Genomic DNA, 15,668 nt, shown 5'->3' with positions numbered 1-15,668 from the left:
ATGGCGCCGAGAAGTGAATCGGCAACAGGAAATCTCGTGGAGAATGGCGATGGAGTACCAGCGTGTCGAGTAAGCTCAGAGAGCAAGAGAGCACAATGAGTCGCTGGAGCGGTGCGAGAGAGCTGCAGTACCGAGTGTCGATGAAAACGAGACTTCTGACGAGTAACAGGTGGAGACAGGTGTGGTGTAGGGAAACTCATATTTTGGGTAGACCACCCAGTCTGGCTCAGTTAGGTACGTCGTACCTAATCGAAGTTCGCACCTAAGCGGCGAACTTAGCGAAGCGGTCGGACTCGGAGAGCATCAAGACTCAGCGAGCACCAAGACTCAGCGAGCGGCAAAACTCCGCGAGCGTATTTCATTTGTGAGTTATTCCAAGTGGGAAAGGATAAATCAGGGATCAGAGCGAAGGGTCGGCGGAGATCCATAACGACCCGACTCGGCGAGGGCCAATTAGGAAGCTGAGCGAAGAGTCGCAGGGTGATCTATAACGATTCCATTTCACTAGTTATTTGTATAGGATCGATAGGAGACCAAAGAGGGGGGCCCGAATGGACTCCCCGAAGACACAGAGATAACAAAACAGAGCAGAATCTTCTAAGTCCAAGAACAGCGTACGCTTTTTCAGGTAACTCCCTGCGTGGGCTGGATTATGTCTGCCGTCGTTCCCCGAGAGGCATAGCTTGTAGGGGAATCGACTGGTAGCGCCAAGAGATCAAGGTCGGCCCGGGGTGGGCCCAACGAAGACAAACCTCGTCGAATCGACGAGTCGGTGGGTCTGCACAACCCTAGACACCGCAATCTTCTAGCTGAGCGTACTCTGCGCTTGGTGGTCTGTAAAAGCGCTCGCGCGCCAACGTCCATCCTTTGGTGGAGGTCACAGGGTTTGAGGAACGGAAGCTGCCCCGCTCAGGCGAGCTTCTGGAGTTTGGATTGGTACTCAGCGAGAGCAGGGCCTCAGCTGGACCCGGCTGGGCTGAACCGCAAAGGGAACCAACAGAACCCTTCGCAAGCCCAACAACGCCGACCTGACTCGGCGAATTGTTGTGTTATTGCGTGGAAGCCGCACTAACGAAGTTTTTGTGGATCACAACACCACAAACACCAATTGCTTTATACGCGTTGGTACCCAGCGCAACTTGTGTCACGATATTGCCAACTCCTGACCCGATATCCACGAATAGAGCATGTCCATCAAGCGGTCCAAGCGCTTCCAACAACGTGGTGACCCCTTCCGGGAACATTTCACCAGCATTACGTTGTGGATCATTGAAGTCTCGTGTGGCCACTTCGCGAGACACAGCCGCGAACAAACCCGACACCGCTTGCTCAACAGATGAAGGAGACATCGCTGGTGACCCTGGCGCCATCGATAGTGCCAACGAATCGCTCGTGGATTCGCGAGTACTTGGTTCCTCGTCAGAATCTTCAGGGGGAGATGCGGGAACCGGGAACTCCTGCGGAGGACTACTTATTACAGGTGCAGTCGGAGGGCTTCTTGGAACTTGCGGAATAGCAGATTGTTCGGGAGGCTCCGGTGGTACGTGACTGTCTAGAGATGGTGTAGTGATCGTAGTAGAGGCCAATGGTGCAAGCGATCTTGGTGGACTCCTTGTAGTCGTAGGATTCGTATCTTGTCCAACAGCTTGCTCACGAAGTTGACGCATTACCGCAGGCGGTTGTCCACGGGGCCGGCGAACAGGAGTTGAGAAAGCTCGGCGGAAATCGACGTAGGTCATTACCCCAAGTTCGCATTAGAGTTCTCAAGCGGTGCTGGAGCGCTGTGACAATGTGCTTTGTCCGGCGCATGTGATGCGCTACATCTTGCCATGAAATGCAGGCCCCTCCTTCCACAAAAGCACGCGCGCGTTGTGCCAATTCCTTGTCGTCTTCAAAACTGAAGCTTGTACGCATGATGCGCCGAAATGAAAGATGCGCCAAGCAAAGCAAATGACCTCAGTTCACTATCAAAATTGAAAGATGCTGACTGATACGTGGTGAAGGGAGAGATATGGGGAGGATGGGGAGGACAAATTTTTGGACCTACAACGCCACGTAGGCTGTGTCACGGACAAATCGCACTTATGCTGCGTTTTGGTTGACGCAATCTCGCCCAAACTCGGACTTAACTGCATATTTTGCAGTGATGTTTGCCACATAATGCAAACTATTCAAGGGTTCGGGGAGACCGTCATGCCAGGCAGGCGATGTGATTGGTAGTAACAAAAGTGGGTTGGATCTTGGTTGAACTTCTGTCAAGGGGGTCATTTTGACCCCCTTCGTGGCCACTTTCCCCGCAGGTTTTGACTCGAGCATCAAGGGGGTCAAAATGCACCCTTTGTTCGCGAAAGGGTTAAGCGTCCTAATTTCTTGCTACGTTTTCTTTCATTTTTGGTACGACTAAAAAATGTGATTCATCGCATAAACATTTTCGCATACAAAATCCAAGTGACCCAATTACAGTAGCGGATCTACAAATCAGGCGATGCTGTCACCGACGCAGAAGCTGCCCAAGGCTCGCTCAGATCCCTCCGACCCAAGCGATCAGGTTTACCTCAAGTCCACGTGGGTGGTCACGTCGCTGCGGCATCCGGCGCTTCGGGTGTTGTGCTGTCTGGCTCACTTGGTCCTGTGCTTCATCTTGGGGGTCACCTCCCCTCTGCTGACGTCGCTCAAGAGCCCCGCCAACTTCCCAGTATACGGGGATCTAGTGAAGGCAGCAACCGCAGGCTTTACATGGCAGAAACTTATCTTCCAGAGTGTGTTGAGTGTCACGTTGCTGCTGTTCCTGAGACTTGTGGCATACCCGCGCCTAGTGCAGCGCCAATGGAACTGGGAGGTGTCGTTCCACCACGCTACACAAACTTTTTCGATACTTTCGAGGGCCTCTGAGGCTGACATGAATACCCAAACAAACTTAGCAGGAGCTCGACAGGGAGTACTGGCAGTGCATACTTTCCTCTCTGGTAGTTCTAAAGACGTCCCGGCGGTCCGGTTGCACGTCTGGAACATCGGGTCTTCGCATGGCTCTTGGACATTTATGGCTGCAATATTCCCCTTCCTCTGGGCGGCAGTGATGTATGCTACCAGAAAAATTGTTCGCGATTCTTCAATCCAGAAAATGTTCTTTCCAGAAGACCAAGATGAAGCCTGGACAGATCTGCGCCAGCTGGAGCTACAAAAAACTTTATCAACTACGCTGCTGACGCTGAGCTGCTTGAAGCTGTTGGTGACGCTTGATTGGGTACTTCAAGACCGCGAGTACAATCGCGTTCTGTTTGGCAGCTGGTTGTCTTGGGTGCGTCAAGTGTACAGGGAGTTGCCGGTTGTGCGTCTGCTATGGTGTTGGCTTTCGCTGGTTGGAATTGGTCTCGGTGGGGTTTATTTTGGTGCAATATGGATGGTTCAAACTGAGTGGATGAAGTGGAGCCTTAACGATATAGACGAGGAGGATATGATGAAGTCTTGGTTGAGTAATTCGTCCTGGAACGCTCTGCTCTGCTCACTTGTCGTAGCTTTGGACTTGCTCTGGATCGTACAGGACTGGGAGTTCCCGAGTTTTTCTTCGTCACGTGGCTCCCATATCTTTGGATTGACCTTGGACCAAGTTACGCTTCGCCTTCCTTTCCGACTACGACTGTGTTTCGCTAGCAAATGGATCGGTGGATTTCTTGTTCTAGCGCTCCTACTGCCTCTCGAAATATCGCAGTTTCTCCAAATCGCTTGTTATTCGCCGCTTGAATATGCACAGCGCGTAAATGTGCTGTCATTTCGAACCCTCCCCATGAACTCTAGCTACAGCAGCGTCGATGACTCTCGTATGTCTGACGCTCTAGACGCAGCCACCCGCACAATGCTGCAAGTGGGATCTCTTAGCCGATACTTCCCATGGTCTGCATGGGAACGCGTACCAGCACTTGTAGTGCTCTTTCTTGGTCTGGCCGCGCTGCTTTGGCTTTGGGAAAAGGAGCGTTGCAAAATGTGCTTTGCCGTCTATCTCGGGTTATCAACTGTTGACACGGAGCCGAGGAAGGACTTTATGAGACTGAACAAAGCAGTACCTGCAACTACCAAACGAGTTTTGAATACCCACCAACGTTTGCGTACTCTGTACAAGTTGCGTGCTCGCAGTGACAGCTTCTGTATTGGGTTGGCAGGACTCTCGGTGCTAGCTGTGTGGATGCAGTTCCGCGCAATATGGCGCTCATCTGCTGAATATCACCGTGATCTGCCTTTGCAGTCGCCAGGAGAAACGTACGCGATGTTATTGATGCTCATCACGCTCATTCTGATTCACCAAGTACACTATCGATACTGCGTGAAGATGGAAATCATGGCATTACGGAATCAAATTCCCCTGGATTGCCGCTACTCACTTTGGCGCTCGCCTCGCTTGTTGCTTCTGCCATTTGTCGCCGAATTGCTACTCTGTGGGGCTTTCCTGCCTCCTTTACTACACGGTCGAGTGTATCTGGATGAAGACCGGTATGCACTGCCTCGGGCTACACTGGACGTAGTTCCTGCGTGTCCTACACCTCTGACGATGACGTCTAGCAGCCGTGCCTGCGAGCTCCAATACTCGTATCCGCTGGAGATCGTGAATATGATCGTGCTGGTGCGCCTCTATTGGTTTGCACGCGTGATTCGCAACCAGCTATTGAAGCAACTGGTCAATGACAAGGCGATTGCGGTGGGCTTTCCCATCGTCACTAGGAAAGACGTGCCGGTCAATTCGCTGTGGTGGAGTTTTCGGGTGTATTTCGCGTTGCGGCCGTCCAAAGTGCTTTTCTCTCTCTTTATGATCCTGTGGGTGAGCACAGCCGCCGCAGTCTCCATTTTTGAGAGGCCATTTCCATCCAAATTGGACGGCGAAGACCACGCACTTTGGCTTACTCTCGTCACCATGACGGGTGTAGGATATGGCGATACGTATCCGATCACAGTGGGTGGGCGCGTTGTCATTGTGCTAGGCGCGGTTGTTGGTGGCTTGGTCTTCATCTCTCTCTTGACGTCCGTGTTTCTTGACTCACTGAAGGGTACCAAGCGAGAGCACGCGATGTTGTCTTCGATGGACAGGTTGAGGTGGGAGCGCGCTGTACGCACGTGTGGCGCAAGACTTATTCATGCAGCCTGGAAGCGTCACCATTTTCTAAGTAGCGACCATCTTCGCGCTGGGAACTCGAGGCCGCAGAGTAAACAGTCAGTCGATCGACGACTGCAAAAGACAGCGCACGAATTCAAGCTGTGTCGCAAACGTAAACCCATGGAGAGCACTGACACTTATCTCGCACTGCAGGCGAGGGGGTTGTCAATATCTTACTACTCCGGCGCGATGATGAGGTTGATGTCATCAACCCACGCCGAAGCTATAGCAGACCTCGACTCGCTGGAACAGCAGATGGAAAGCGTGGAGAGGTCGCTACAGCCATTGTTGAAAGTGTATCGTGGCATCAACACGAGCAAGGTCTGATCGCACCCTGCAAATCATTCTGTGCAGGCACCACGTGACGAGGCAGATCAACAAACCAATCGCAGATCATACTGTCCAAGACGTGCACTTCGGCTTCAATAACCAGGCTTGCTGATCCAGTTTGGCGATATCGGTGCCTAGCACATTCAGCTCATTTCAAATCTCCTTGTTTGTAAAAGACTTCCAGGCTGTTGTCGATAGATGTACGGGTATTGCATGATCCATGTGCGTGCGCAGCATGCAAACATGTTAGAGAAGATTTTTTGCCAAGGACCTCTTCCTCGCAGCAAGGCTCGGTGTTAATTGCTTCACTTTCACCATCTCAAACACGTACATCATGGACGAAGAAAGGGCGTACATCAAGATGGCCATGGTAAGTGCCGTCGTTGACTTCGTCATGATCTTTGCCAACGTCCAAGTCACTGTCGACCTCAGATCTCGTCGTAAAGCTCATTCTTGAAATCACCCTCGGCCGCGCAGATGTCCAAACAACCATCTCCGTCTCCGGTGCTCACACCCCAGTTGACCCCTTCGGTCACCGATTACGGGATCACCAAGCTCTGGGATGAGCGCCCCGCCAAGTATGCCAAGCATGTGCTCAAGAACGTCTGCATCATTCTGTTTATCTTGTCGGCGTTCAGCCAAGTCACGAATTTTGCCATCGCGCAGTCGCTCAAGAACTTTTTCCAGAAGCTAGGGTGGTCCAACAAAGGCTCCACCTCGATGAAGCTGACGTTCGACTCTCTGTGTCAGTTCATGTGCATCATTGCTGGCTACATCTCTGACGAGCGCCTCGGGAAGTTCAAGACGTTGCTGTCTGCTGCCACTCTCGACTGCTTCGGCCTCCTCCTCCTCGTCGTTGCTGCGTTGCCCACAGTGTTAAGCCACGTCGGTGCAAGCAAGACTATCTTCAACATCGGTCTGTTTCTCGGCGTTGCAACCTCCCAAGTCTGTCTTCGAGCACTTATCATCTCGTATGGAGGTGATCAGTTTTCACCCGCGGCTCCTGCGACCGAGAAGTCTCTGTTTTTCAGCATCCAATATGCTGTCGCGAATGTTGGTGCGTTTATCGGCTACGCTGCGTTCCCGTACGTGTCCATCCACGGAATGGGTGCTATTCCCGCGGACTACGGCTACGTCAGTGTGTATATTGCCGGCTTCGCCATGGTTCTTTTGTTCCTGGGGCTACTCTGGATCTCTCGCCAACGCTACGTGAACGTGCCTCCGACGAGGGAGTCGATCGCCCTAGTGATCAAGATCATGACGACCCACGCGAAGAAGAACTTCAATGCCAAGATGATCACGCTCGGCACAATCCTGTACGTTGCCGCGTTTGCGTTAAACATCCTGGCTTCCTTCCTGTCGGACCATGGCGAAGTTGGTCACAACATTTCGTACGCATGTGGTGTGATGATCGTGGTTGCAACGTTCCTCTGGATCTACTTCGGTTGCACTTCGACATTCATGGAGGGCGCTAAGGATACAGTCAGCGGTCAATTTGACGGTGACCTCGTGGATGGTGTGAAGCAAGTGATTCGGATTCTGCCACTCAATGCTTTCCAAGTGGTGTTTTGGATGTGCCAGAATCAGCGAGGTAACAACCAATCGATCGTGCAACAGACAGATATGCGTCTCGGCAGCGGCCCGGACGCTAGTCAAATGCCGGGCCCCTCGGTTCAAGCGTTTAACCCCATAGGCTGTATGGTCTTCGTCGCACTCACCGAGAAGGTGGTCTACCCGATGTACACGAAGTTCGTTGGAAAGCCACCGAGTCGCTACGGCAAGGTGCTTGCCGGCTACTGCGTCGTCACTGTGGCCATGCTTTGGACGGGCTGCTACGAGATCATCCGTCGCAGCGCCGATCCGCTCACCTATGTGGACTCTAACGGTGAAGCTCAATTCATCCTGAACGACGATGGAGGGCAAGTGATGAACAACATTCCGTGGTGGACGGCCATCCTGCAATACCTATTGGTAGCGCATTCGGAGGTTCTGGCTGCTGTTGCGTCCTACGACATCAACTACTCGGAGGTTCCGCAGAGTATGCGCAGTACGTCCATCGCGCTCGCTTTCTTCGCCAACTCCATGGGCAGCACACTGCTCTCCGTCCTCGTGCTTCTCTTCGGCAAGTACATTCCGTCCAACCTGAACGACGGCCACATGGAGTACCTCTACTTTACGCTCGCCGGCATCATGGTCGTGACCATCTCCCTGTATGTGGTGGTGATGAACAAGATGCAGTTGGGGATGAATCCTCGTGTGGGCAAGTCAAAGGACAAAGAGCAGGAAGAAGATGAGCGTAATAGTGCTGTGTAGATGGTTCAGTGGCAACCAGTAGCCAAAAGCATTGTTAGAAACTCTCTATCAACACCATTCTCACACAATTTCCCAAGTCATAATCAGAAAGATGCCTCGCCGCAAGTCGACGCCGTCCAAGCGGCCGCTCGACCCGTCGCAGCGCCGCGTCTCCAAGCGTCTGAGGCACAACACCGTCCAACGTCAGCGTACGGAGCCTCTGAGCCTATCAGCAACCGCTGAATGGGGCGAAGACGACGCGCTGCGGCTCCAGTTCCCCGTGGATTCTTCCCTCGCGTCCTCTCTAACTGCGTTTTGCACTAGCAAGAGTTCTCCAACTGCTTTGCAACTGCATCTGACACTTATAGAGAACGACCACGTGAAGCTGCAAGTCCATGACCACGACCACGAAGACGCAGACGCAGACGCTCAACTGTCCCTATCAGAGCTCTTTCCACACACGTACGAGACCTGGCAGCCTCACGTCACCACGTTAGCAGAACAGAAGCTGCTGAGTCTCCATATAAATGCCAAGAGACAGAGAGAAGAAGGTGACTGGAGCTTTAGCTTCTCGGTCGGAGTAGCGTGGCCCAAGTACGTGGAAAGTTGTAGCTCTCGGAGCTTGGCGCCCGTGCAGGCGTCTCCGAGAGCGACGCCAATGCGCGCCATGCACCACGTGATGATTTGGCTGCTCAAAAAGATTCACGACACGCAGAGGGGGCTGTCTGAAGAAGAAATTACGTGCAGATATCGATACTGGAACGAGATTGAAGTGTTGTACGATCGATTCGTGGGTCCGAACAAAGCGGCGTGTGCGCAGTTTGAGGGGCAGACATTTGCGATGCCGGAGATTTACGCGCGAATTGACGCAGCAGGGCAGCTGCGTCGCAACATTAGTGCATTTGAACAAGTTGAGGCGTGTTCAACGGATTTTCTGCCCACACTGCGGGTGTATCAAAAAGTTGCTGTTTCTTGGATGCTTGCACGGGAGAATCCGTCGACACAGCAAGCTGGCACACTTCCCGTGTGTGTTACCTTCAGTAAAGCAGTGGCGGGACAGTTGAAGGCCTATGATCCGTACTGCGCTGCGTTCCATCCAGAGCCATCAGCCTTTCCTCTGCAACTAGAGCAGCTCCGACCTGAGGTGTTAGATTTGTCAGCGGTTCGCGGTGGCATTCTTGCCGATGAGATGGGGCTCGGTAAAACAGTAGAAGTGATCGCACTCGTGCTGAGCCACCGCCGACCGTCCATGAGAGCGCAACTGCTGTCCTACCATTCACCCTGTCGTCGCGATGATGATGGAGTACATCAAGATGACGAGAATGATGAAATGGCATGTATCTGTGGTTCGTCGGACAACCACCCACTGGGACTGGTGCAGTGCGAATTTTGCGGTACATGGCACCACCAGATCTGCACTGGTTACGAAATTGATGAGAGTGGTAGCGACAGTGAATCCATCACAGCCCCTTCCGGTAGTTCGCGCGGACTCTGGGATTTCGACACAGTGCGATCAAACAAATCATGGTCGAGTGGTGGGTTCATGTGTTACCATTGCCAAAGCAACGAGCGGCCAAGCTTTGCGAGCCGCACAACTCTTATCGTGTCGCCTGATCCTATTCATGCGCAGTGGGAGAATGAGCTCTCACGTCACGTGCGCGGGGGTGCGCTTTCGGTAATGCGGTATCCAGGCGTCCGTACCTTAAAAACGCGATTGGAGGAAGGGGGTCCAAGTGCGGCGTGGCAAGTATTGGCGTCACCGGGCCTTGTCTTAGCTCGTTATGATGTCGTACTAACGACGTATGAGGCTCTTGCTGCTGATCTACGCCACGTCCCTACGACTGAGGGCGGAGATCGTCGTTCCAGCACTCGTTCACAGAGCAAACGCTACGCTTTCGTGAGCTCTCCACTCGTAGCATTGAATTTCTGGCGCGTCTGCATGGACGAGGCTCAGGTTGGAGTGGAGAACACGCGTTTACAAGCAGCGCTAACGCTATCAAGACTTAGCGCTAGTAACCGATGGGTGGTCACGGGTACACCATTCTCATCACGTGTGAGCGAGTTGTTCGGCTACTTACGGTTTTTGCGTATCCCGCCGTACACCTCGCCACAGACGGAGGATACTTCCGAGGTAAATCTTCAACGAGTTCAGGCAGAGCATGACGAGCGAGAGAGTTTAGATTTGGGATTCTTTCGAGAATCTGTTGAACACAATTTCGTCCAAGGAGCGGTTGACCGTGTACTAGATCTGCTTCTATGGGATGGCCAAGGTGCAGATGGTGCTGTTAGTGGAGGTGGAATTTTGTGGCGCACCGGCAAGAGGCACGTGCTGGATCAGTTGGGCCTTCCGCCGCAAAAGAGCGAAGTTGTTTGGTGTCACTTCGCTGCTGTGGAGCGACACTTCTACGATCGGCAGGAAAAACACATTGTTTCTCTCATCCAGCAGCGCCAGAGACAGAGCTCGCGGACGAGTGATGTCATTGAGCGAGACGATAGCTTGTGGCGGGATCTGCTCGTTTTGCGACAGTTGTGCTGTCATCCCCAGGTCGGTGGTGCTAGGCAAGCGTGGGGCTCCGGAGGCAACTTGACAACCGGCACTGTTATGACTATGGATGCCTTTCTTCAAGAGCTCGTGAATAAGGCAAAACGTGAATGCGAGGAGGCACAGCGGCAGTTTATCGGAGCGCAAAATGGTTTGGCTGCTATTCTTGTGCTTGATAGCGACATGCCGGGTGCCGCCCTCAAGTATATGGCAGAAATTAGCCTTATTCGCACAAATTGGCCGCATTTTCGCGCTGATCTGCTTCCACGACTACACATACTACAGAACCTCGAGAAGTGCATCCAGAAGTTGTATGCGCTTCCTGGTAATAACGCCAAGAAGGGAGCTATTTCTTCGGAAGGCAATGCAGCAACCGTGGATCCAACGAAGTTGAGTCTGCTACCCGATCTGCCCGCTTTAGAGAAACGCATCTCGCCGACAGGCCTGCTTCCTGACTCAGGTGGTCTGGGCAATGAGGACCGAATGACCATTTCTCACGAATGCGCATTGCTTGGACAAAGTGCTCAGTACATCAGACAATACTATCTGATGCAAGTGGATGTCCTGCATGCCCAAGCTCTCAGTAATTTCAAAAGAATCAACCAGGAGATCGCTACAAGCCAGAGACATTCATCTGAGGTACCGTCAAAAATGCTGTGTACGTCGGGGGGTTGGTGGAATGAAGCCCTTGGCATTGTTGAGCAAAGCGAGCGAAACAACGAACAGCAGCTGGTGGCCCGAGTACAAGCTCGACTTTCTGGGTTTGACACTCGTTGGGGAACGACATTTTGCTCTCAGCTCGTGAGCACGCGCTCTTTGCGGTTATTGCTCGTGCGCGAGTTGGAAGCATTAGCAAAACGACGACGAGACCTTTTTGGGCGTCTTGAGGCTCTAAGCGACGGATCACCTACAGATGCCGATATTGAACTATCTGGAAATTGTGCAAAGTGCCGTGACGGTGGAACGGGCCCGACGTGTGTCCATTGTCAGTTGTACAAGGAGCTTGAAGCCTATCGAAAACATTTTCTTGGAATCGACAAAACTTTTGTCGGAAAAGGAAGAATCAAGGACTTGATAGATGATGAAGAATTGGATGATGATGTCACCGGTACTGAGACCAAGGCCACTGCTGGAGGTTTATCGGTATCTCTATTCATTGAGATATTCAAGGAGATTGCTAGCTGTGCACGTAGTGCTTTACGCTCACAGCAGGATGGAAGAATGCTTGCAACCAATATTCAAATTTCTATGCAAACTGAGACGGACTTCTGGGTGAAACTGCAGCGTGAGTGGCAAGCAGCAAAGAAGCTTTTCCAGACTCAGCATCAGCGTCTAGGCGCGTTGGACGAATTGGTTATGGCGTGCAGCCAGTTAAGACTACGGCAGCCTGGGGAACCAGCGGCACACACAAAAGCTGAGCGGCTGTACAAATTGGAGCGCGTAGAGGTGCCGGTACGAGCTGCCGAGTTGGAGGAAGAGCGCGCTGCCGCCGACCTTGATCTGCGGGACAAAATGGCTCAACTACGGTATCTTTTGCAGCTACAGAGTGAGTCGCATGCTCGTCTGTCACAGCAAAACTCGGAAGCTTACAGACTGCCACAATCTGCGCGGTCTACATGTGCCGTCTGTCTGCAGGAATTTACGCAAAGGCGCGCTGTATTGCCCTGTGCGCACGTCTTCTGTACGGCTTGTGTATCCAACCTGACTGGTAGTCGCCGTCATACCCGGAAAAATGTTCGCTGCCCAACCTGCCGTCGTGTATGCTCCGTTGAAAGAATAACTATTGTTGTGGACGGTTCGCCATCGGACTCAAGCAACCCTGAGAACCCAAACGAAGCCGAAGCCATGCCGGAGGTTCCACGACAGCCTTCGCCTTCAGGGAGCTTAGGGTCTAAGCTTGATGCCTTACTGAGGCGTGTCGATATGCTTCGACAGGAAAACCCGGGCGTGAAATGCTTGCTATTTTCCCAGTGGTCTCAAATGCTGGAGTTAGTGGTACAAGCTTTACCACGTCTTGGCGTACGTTGCTTCATGTACGGAACGAAGCGCCAGCTACCGAAGCTTTTGAGTCAGTTTCAAGTGTGTCCAGCCGCCTGTGTGCTAGCGCTGCCCTTCAAAGTTGGTGCCAATGGACTCAATATCGTAGAAGCGACCGAGGTTATCCTGGTCGAACCCCTACTCAGCAATAGTATCGAGGCACAAGCGGTCAACCGTGTTCATCGTTTGGGTCAGACACGGCGCACTCGCGTGCATCGTTTTATTGTTCAAGGTTCAATCGAAGAACGAATTTATCGCCTAGGTCACAAGCAAAAAGCAAATACTGAGCAAACAGAAAATGAAGGCGCCGAAATCCATAGTGATGATGATGACGAAGGGCTCCAGCGCCTGGGTGTGGCGCCTGGACGTAAAGAGCAAGAAAAATTGACGATGCAAGAACTGACGATGCTACTGCACGGAGACTCGGATTATACGGCTGCTGCTGCGGAGACATTATTCTGGGAGGAACTGGTGCTACTGAATGAAAAGAGTATCAGTCGTCACACAGCGCATAACTTCGTGGAGCGTCGGCGTGCAGCAGAGGCGCGAGAAGAAACCCAAAGTCTCCGCAGTGCGACCCAGGAGCCTCAAACGAGATTGTTCAACAAGTCAGTGGCACTTTTCGTCGCTAAGGAGCTGCTTGACCTTCCATACCCCTCCGACGAGAATTCTGGAGAAGTGATCGAGCGTGTTGACCCACAAATACTCAAGCGCTATCGTGCGCGCATTATGGAAGAGATCCGTGTGTGGAAAGCAACATATGAGTGACAACATTGGAAGGTTTAGTGGTGTGCCAATCATCTACCAACTTGTCTGCGCCGTCAATCAAATGCTCTGACATAATCAAAGCTTCGGTTACAGTTTACCTTCGCCGTGCATCCTTCAAAATACGCCTCGTTAGCGTCTCTATCCATCCGCAGCATGCTACTTCTTTCCCGGGAGACAAAGCACGCGACCCAACGCGCGGTGCACCTCGATCTTCACTTCAGGTCCAGGAAAGAGCTCGCCATCGACACACATGAGGTCGTCGGCATTGCTGGCACGCACGGTAAAGGCACGCGTTCGGATGAGTTGTACACGCTCTGCATCCAGGTGGGTTCCTTCCTCAATCCCCATCATCAGGCTAGCGAGTCCCATGCGTGAAAAACTTTCGCCCGAAACTAGCATCAAATAGAAGTAGCCATCGGAAATCCCGGCGGGTGGTGCGATGTGAGCGTCCGCGGCGGCGTGGGAGACGTTCATGCTCCAGAACATGTAGAACGGGCCATCCAGCTCCTTCCACTCTTCAGACTTTTCTCCTTCTTTTTCCTTATCAAGACAAATGCATGTTGGCTTGGCTGTCGTCTCCTTGCCACCGAAAGTGTCGTGATACTTTGTCGGTAGCGGCTCGTCTTCCTTGGAGACCAGGTAACGTAGTCGACCAGGGAAGTCCGTCTGTCCGAACCCAAAAATCTGCAGCGTGGACGCAATAAGGAAGCGCATATCACCGAAATATCGGTACCGCTCGGATTTGATGTCCATGTCGGCAATGAAGGCCCACTCCAGAGACAAGAAGCCGTGCATGACTTTTCCGTCGCCGTTGGTGGCAGTGAACAGATCTAGCTCCTGCGTGTGGCCCTTTGCGAGGGAGTACGCCGCGTTGATCGCCTCGAAACGTTCTCCAGCTCTTGATAACAGCGACGCAGAGAGACCATTGCCTGATCCACCCGGGACAATCTGCAAACATCATAGTAGCATCATGTTAGTCAAAACGGCATAGATCCTCATTAATCAGGCTGGTCTCACCCCCAGCGGCTGCAGAATGGCTTGCTGCCAGTCCTTGCGCGTCATTAACCCTTGCAACACTGTAGCAAAACGACAATATGAGCCTTCCAACACCCTTCACCTCCACAATGTACACACTCACTCTCTGACAGCAACCCGTCTCCTCCGACTGCCACAACGCAGTCATACTTGTTCAGGGGCACCTCGGCCAGAATATCGGTTGCATGGGCAGCTTTACGCGTGATGACGGTCTCCACCTCCACGTTTGCCTGCTCCAGCACGGGCGCCACCTGCTGCTCAAACGTCTGCTGCGCATCGCCCTTCCCTCCTGCAGGGTTGATCACCACCATAAACTACACCGTCGTCAGCCCCCATCAACCCTCCCTCCCCCGTCTCCCTCACCTTCCGTGGCGGCATGAATCCGTACGGATCCAGCAGCTTCTCGGCCGCCTTGACGCCCGTCTGCTCCACCCTCGGGTCTGCCAGGAACCTGATGGCTTTCACCGTCCTCATGGCCACTGCGTCTCCGTCCTCATCGTCACACCTGAACACCCACTGCAGCAGCTCCCGGTCCACGCCCGCGTCCTTGGCTTTGGCTCCCGTGAGCGCCGTGGGCAGCACCGCCGTAGCCAGGGACGCGAGGCCGCCCAGGAGGCCTCCACGCCCTCCGCCAAGCCCCTTGGGCGCACATCCGAACACCACAAACTCCTTTTCTTCGCCGTACTCGCTGCCCTCGTACGCGGCCACGAAGCGCCGCCGGATGCCGCTCGTGGACTCGGACGCACCCAAGACGACGCTCCAGGGGATCACATCCGGCTCGCTGGACGACGATGGCCCCACGGCACGCAGCTCGATGCCCTTAGACGTCAGCTGCAGCCGCTTGTGCTCGTCGGCGCGGCGCTGGCTCGCGTACACGCGGCAGCTCACGGACACGGAGCCCTGCGGCCAGAACTTGCCCAGATATGCCTCCATCGATAGATTTCGGAATGACGTTGGAGACCGAGACACTCCTGTTTAGGGTTGTGTCCGGATGATTATGGCACATTTACATGCAGCGATCAATTAACCCCTCCAGATAGGCACATGACGACACTAGGAAACTTTTCTGCTTACGTCTTGTCTTGAAGCAAACTTGGACGGTGCTCAGTCTCGTCATGTAGGTCGCGTGACGTGACATCCGTTGAGCAGCTCTCGAGTCGACGTAGCCTCGAGTCTTACGTCCGCACTGGGAGGTCCGCCTAGAATAGCATTTTTAGATGTGGCGGGTAGCTCTTCAGCAACGAACAACGGGCTGTCGAGACTCCTTCAGCGATCTTCTTCTTCCTCCTCCTCCTCATCCTCGCCTCCGCGGATGGCGCTTGCGCGACGCTGGAACTTGGAGACTGAACGAGTGCGCTTGACGGAGCGAAGTGAAAAGTGAGAGCTTGCTGGAGCAGTGAAGTCTCGGGGTGTAGTCAACAACAACACCTTCGAGAACACCGTCGAATTGGATGCAGACACTGGGTTCATGAGAGCAATGTTGAAGTGCGTACATGCAGCAGGACAATGCGTGCGGCCAGC

At 53.2% G+C, this 15,668-nt stretch overlaps 3 protein-coding genes across 3 annotated transcripts; 2 read left to right on the top strand and 1 right to left on the bottom strand.

The window, feature by feature from the left end:
* Nucleotides 1-5,950: 5,950 nt before the first annotated feature.
* On the top strand, nt 5,951-7,068 carry KRP23_15264 (Solute carrier family 15 member 1; the record flags this gene model as incomplete). Its single annotated transcript, XM_067886185.1, has 2 exons — nt 5,951-6,989; nt 7,055-7,068. 2 exons carry the CDS (start codon nt 5,951-5,953, stop codon nt 7,066-7,068), a joined length of 1,053 nt encoding a protein of 350 aa, XP_067736672.1.
* Nucleotides 7,069-7,877: 809 nt separating this feature from the next.
* Nucleotides 7,878-13,112, top strand: KRP23_15263 (E3 ubiquitin-protein ligase SHPRH; the record flags this gene model as incomplete). Its single annotated transcript, XM_067886183.1, has 2 exons — nt 7,878-11,853; nt 12,607-13,112. 2 exons carry the CDS (start codon nt 7,878-7,880, stop codon nt 13,110-13,112), a joined length of 4,482 nt encoding a protein of 1,493 aa, XP_067736671.1.
* A 156-nt stretch (nt 13,113-13,268) lies between these two features.
* Nucleotides 13,269-15,264, bottom strand: KRP23_15262 (Sphingosine kinase 1; the record flags this gene model as incomplete). The annotated part of the gene is made up of 5 exons (XM_067886182.1): nt 13,269-14,060; nt 14,130-14,188; nt 14,251-14,461; nt 14,511-15,118; nt 15,222-15,264. 5 exons carry the CDS (start codon nt 15,262-15,264, stop codon nt 13,269-13,271), a joined length of 1,713 nt encoding a protein of 570 aa, XP_067736670.1.
* Nucleotides 15,265-15,668: the final 404 nt, after the last annotated feature.

The sequence above is a fragment of the Phytophthora ramorum genome, assembly GCF_020800215.1.
Source record: "Phytophthora ramorum isolate Pr-102 chromosome Unknown Phyram_PR-102_s0027, whole genome shotgun sequence".
NCBI classification, from domain to species: domain Eukaryota; phylum Oomycota; class Peronosporomycetes; order Peronosporales; family Peronosporaceae; genus Phytophthora; species Phytophthora ramorum.
Note: the sequence above shows the minus strand (reverse complement) of the source record. Positions and strands in the feature narration are given on the sequence as shown.